General features: G+C 47.6%; 1 protein-coding gene across 1 annotated transcript in view; it reads left to right on the top strand.

The window, feature by feature from the left end:
• The first annotated feature begins 1,895 nt into the window (after positions 1-1,895).
• LOC119428972 (kelch-like protein 41b) overlaps positions 1,896-4,994 on the top strand; it is a 6,650-nt gene continuing 3,551 nt past the window's right edge. The window contains exons 1-3 of the mRNA XM_037696687.1: positions 1,896-3,122; positions 4,173-4,330; positions 4,647-4,754. Of these exons, the coding sequence (XP_037552615.1) occupies positions 2,010-3,122; positions 4,173-4,330; positions 4,647-4,754 (1,379 nt within the window). The 5' untranslated portion in view covers positions 1,896-2,009. The remainder of the gene's footprint in view (positions 3,123-4,172; positions 4,331-4,646; positions 4,755-4,994) is intronic.

Raw genomic sequence — 4,994 nt, 5'->3', positions numbered from 1 at the left:
GTAGAACCAGACCACAGAACCACAGAACCATAGAACCACAGAACCACAGAACCAGACCACAGAACCATAGAACCAGACCACAGAACCACAGAACCATAAAATCATAGAAGCATAGAACCATAGAACCATAGAAGCACAGAACCATAAAAGCACAGAACAATAGTACCACAGACCCATAGAACCCATCCATCCATCTTCTTTACCCGTTTATTCCATTTTGGGTCACGGGGGTCGCTGGCGCCCATGTCCAGCAATCACTGTGCGAGGGGCGGGGTACACCCTGGACGGGTCGCAAGTCCATCACAGGGACACATAGAGACAAACGAGACAAACAACCATTCACTCTCTCACTCACACCTAGGGACAATTTAGAGTTACCAATCAGCCTAACATGCATGTTTTTGGACTGTGGGAGGAAACCGGAGTACCCGGAGAAAACCCACGCATGCACGGAGAGAACATGCAAACTCCACCCAGAAAGGCCCCTGGACCGGGGTTTGAACCAAGGACCTGCTCGCTGAGAGGCAGCAGCTCTACCAGTTGCGCCACCGTGCTGCACCCATAGAACCACAGAACCATAAAAGCAAATAACCATAGAACCATAGAACCACAGAACTAGACCACAGAACCATAGAACCGAACCACAGAATCATAGAACCAGACCACAGAACCAGACCGAACACTGCCTCTGATCCACTGAACTGTTTCATGCAGACAAACGGACCTCAAAGCGTCCAGAACCTTTAAAGTAGAAACAAAACCATGAATCTTTTCTGATCCCGAGATTTATTTAAAGTTACATTTTTAAAAATAAAAACTGTAAAGGCACACACACAAACAAACAAACAAACAAACAAACACACAAACAAACAAACACACACACACCTGCTTTCCTCTCAGCTGCTCTCCAAACTGTTCAGATCCACTGACAGCTCATTGTGTCTCTCTGTCTCTGTTTTTGTCTTTGTCTCTGTGTCTTTGTCTCACTGTCTTTGTCTCACTGTCTCACTGTCTCTGTGTCTTTGTCTCACTCTCTCTGTCTCTGTGTCTTTGTCTCACTCTCTCTGTCTCTGTGTCTTTGTCTCACTGTCTTTTTGGGCCTCTTTTTTGTCTCTCTGTGTCTCTGTCTCTGTGCTCTTCAATGAACAGGATCAGTTTTAAATGAGACATTTGGCAGTAAAGACACTGAACTCAACGTCGCTGGAGCCGGGCTCACGATCTGCAGAACTTTTTATCACTGACTTTAAAACAACAAAAGATGTTCCCTTCAGGTCGATCGTTCCCTGAAACTTTCTGCTCATCTGGACGAGAACAAACACGACTAATGTGACTTTAACCAGCTGCTGATTATACGTGGTAATAACGACCAAATACCTTCATTAGTTAAAGTTTTAACCACCGTCGTGTCTGGACTTCAAGGTCAAAGCTCAGGACTTCAAGGTCAAAGCTCAGGACTTGGTAGAACTCCGACTACAACTGTGGACTCGTGTAAATGTTGGAGTCAGTAAAACTCAGAAACAGATCTGAGGCCAGCTGTGATGGTCAGCTATCTTCACATCAGCAAGGCCTCCCGGACCAATTGGTTACCGTTGCTATGGAAACTGAATAAAGTCTAAGGATGGTATTTTTAAACGTGACAGCTCCGAACTTCTACCCACTAACATGCAGGGAGTTACTCAGGGCCTGGACAGTGTTGTATCCTATGTTAGCTGAATCATGGTGGCATGCCTCCAGCCGGATCCACCAGTTGCTTCTTTCAGTCTGTGACGGCAGCTGCCTCGGCCCGGCCCAGCGCTCTTCTGTCATCTGGCCCAGTGAGATTCCACCGAAGGGGGCAGAGGAGCTATATTTAGAGTGGGCAGGATTAAATTGCTCTGTCTTCACACCGGGAACCTTTTCTCTGCTCAGCCTTTTCCAGCCAGGACCGACAGTCAAAAGGACTCTTGGCGACCATCTCCTTTGTCCGAAGACCTCCACTGTCCACCTGCCGTGACCGCTCCCGACTCGATATGGACCCCAACGCCATCAAGGAGGAGCTGCGCTTGTTTCAGAGCACTCTGCTCCAAGACGGCTTAAAAGAGCTTCTGAATGAGAATAAGTTTGTGGACTGCACCCTGAAGGTGGGTGACCGCTGCTTCCCCTGCCACCGGCTGATCATGGCCGCCTGCAGTCCTTACTTCAGGGATATCTTTTTCACAGAGGATGGGAAGGAGGTGGAGAACACCAAAGAAGTGGTCCTGGAGGATATTAACCCCTCCATCTTGGACATGATTATTCAGTACCTCTACTCTGCTGAAATAGACCTTACAGATGACAATGTTCAGGATATTATTGCCGTGGCCAACAGATTCCAGATCCCCTCTGTCTTCACGGTTTGCGTTAACTACCTTCAGAAGAAGCTGTCGCTGGCTAACTGCATGGCCATTTTCAGAATGGGCCTGGTGCTCAGCTGTCCAAGGCTCGCTGTAGCTGCACGCAACTTCATCGCAGATCGCTTTGAGCTCCTCAATAAGGATGAGGAGTTCCTCAAGCTGGCGCCCCATGAACTGTTCGCTGTCATCGGTGGAGATTCTCTGAACGTGGAGAAAGAGGAGATGGTATTTGAGGCGGTCATGGCCTGGGTCCGCCATGACAAGGAGAAGCGTCTTAAGGTCCTGAAGGATGCTTTCAACTGCATCCGCTTCCGCCTGCTGCCAGAGAAGTACTTCAAGGAAAAAGTGGAGACTCACGAATTCGTCAAGAGTGACCCGGAGCTCCAGACAACAATCCAGGCCATCAGGGACGCCTACAAGGGAAAACTTCCAGAGACACCCAAGAAAAAAGAAGGTGAGGAGGGAGCCAGCATGGAAGGAGGTGAGGAGGAGGACAGTCCATTCCCTGGCTTCCTGAATGACATCCGCCGACATGGTATGCACGCTCGTGACTTTATCGTGATGATCAATGACACGGCCGCGGTAGCGTACGATGTCATCGAGAACGAGTGTTTCCTGGCCGCCATGGCGGAGCAGGTGCCTCGTAACCACGTTAGTCTGGTGACGCAAAAGAACCAGCTCTACATCGTCGGAGGACTGTTTGTGGACGAGGACAACAAGGACATGCCTTTACAATGCTACTTCTATCTGGTGAGCAAATGTCCACGTTGGGAAATATTTGTGAGTTTTACACGAGTTTTTAACAGATACGTAATGTTCGAGATAAAAGCCAAACGACTGTTAGCTAACGCTAACCTCCAAGTGAGGGTCGGACCAGATTTTATTGGGTTCCAGTTTATTTTCAGAACAGCTCAGCTCGGAGAGTCTGGCTAGCTCTTATTAGCATTACAAGCTAACAACAAATCCCGCCGGATCTCGTTAAACTGCAGTAGTGCGCAGTAAGAGTTTGACCAATATTTCGGCACTGGAGTGTGACTCCGCAGCGTCCACACAAGGCAGCCATGTTGGGACTTGAAGTCGAGGCTGGTGAAGTTTTCCAAACTAAATTCTTGACTCAGAGTCTCAGAGAATTCCCTGAGAATTATTGGATTTGGTACCTGGATGGTTGGGCATGAACTTTGTTGCCTTGAACCACTTTGGCTGTGGCCGCCTGTCTGGGAGGAGTCAACGGGGGACAGGACGGCCCCCAGAAACCATCTTAGCTCCAGAAAACTGGTTGGTCCATTTAAGGAGTTCATTGCTTGGTGAGGAAACAGTTTGTTGGAACTTCTCTGACTGATGAAGCCCTCCGGATAGAGGGCGAAACGTCTCTATAAAAAAATAAACTGTCCAGATGACCCGACTGAGAATTACTGACCGTTAGAGGCATTCTCGTTTCTTCTTCTGACCTAGAAACAGATTTCTGAGTTTAAATGAATTTAATTTCAACGTTGGCCCAGAAAACAGCTAGAATCGCCATTTTGTTTTACCGACACAGCTCCCGAGGGCGAGCGTTTTGTTTTCTGAATCACTGCAAGTTACAAAAGTAAATAATAAAAACTATTCCCAGTCGAGATGAACATTTCTACATGAGTGGTTAAAATGCACAAAGTCTTCAGAGTAGTTCGTAAAAAACAATAAACTGGAACATTTCGTGCTGAAATTACGTTTCAACGTTTAATTAAAGAAAAGCAACAAAATCGTTTGATCAGATGAACTCTGCTTTAATGGAGACGCCATCTTTGTTTTCTCTCACTGAAGTTGGACCCGCTCTCATCGGAGTGGGTTGCCCTTCCACCCATGCCGTCTCCGAGGTGCCTCTTCAACATCGGCGAGAGCGAGAACCGGCTGTTCGTCGTGGCGGGAAAAGACCTCCAGACCAACGAGTCGCTGGACACCGTCATGTGCTTCGACACCGAGTCAGTCCTCGCCTTTCTTATCTCAGTAAACACGTAAAATGTCTGAAGTACCCTTTAGATGTGGACCACAGTGAAGATAACCAAAGTTTCCGGTAAACCTGCCGCACATCACCGTACTCTACGGTTGTTTTTAATCCATTCTGCTCAGGTCTCTTATTTTCTTTATCAATCTGTTAATGAGTCTCAGTAACGATGTTTGTTTGGTCGTTTTGAATCAAACTGGACTCGTATCGAGTCGTGATTGATTCACATTGACCAAACGAGCAAACATGGCCGACCAAACCATGTGTTGTGTTGAAATTGTATTTGTCTTCAGGAAGATGAAGTGGAGCGAGTCCAAAAAGCTTCCCCTAAAGATCCACGGACACTCCGTGGTCTCACACGAAGGACGGCTGTACTGCGTGGGAGGAAAGACCGACGACAAGTGAGTACACAACTGTGTGTGTCTGTGTCTTTGTGTGACTGTGTGAGTCTGTGTGCATCTGTTTGAGTCTGTTTGTGTGTCTGTGTGTGATGTTGTGAGTCTGTGTGTGAGTCTGTGTGTCTGTGTGAGTCTCTGTGTATCTGTGTGTGTCTGTGTGAGTCTCTGTGTATCTGTGTGTGTCTGTGTGAGTCCCTGTGTGTCTGTGTGAGTCTGTGTGCATCTGTTTGAGTCTGTGTGTGT

Source organism: Nematolebias whitei, chromosome 23 (genome assembly GCF_014905685.2).
Source record: "Nematolebias whitei isolate Nwh7 chromosome 23, NemWhi1, whole genome shotgun sequence".
NCBI lineage: Eukaryota > Metazoa > Chordata > Actinopteri > Cyprinodontiformes > Rivulidae > Nematolebias > Nematolebias whitei.
Note: the sequence above shows the minus strand (reverse complement) of the source record. Positions and strands in the feature narration are given on the sequence as shown.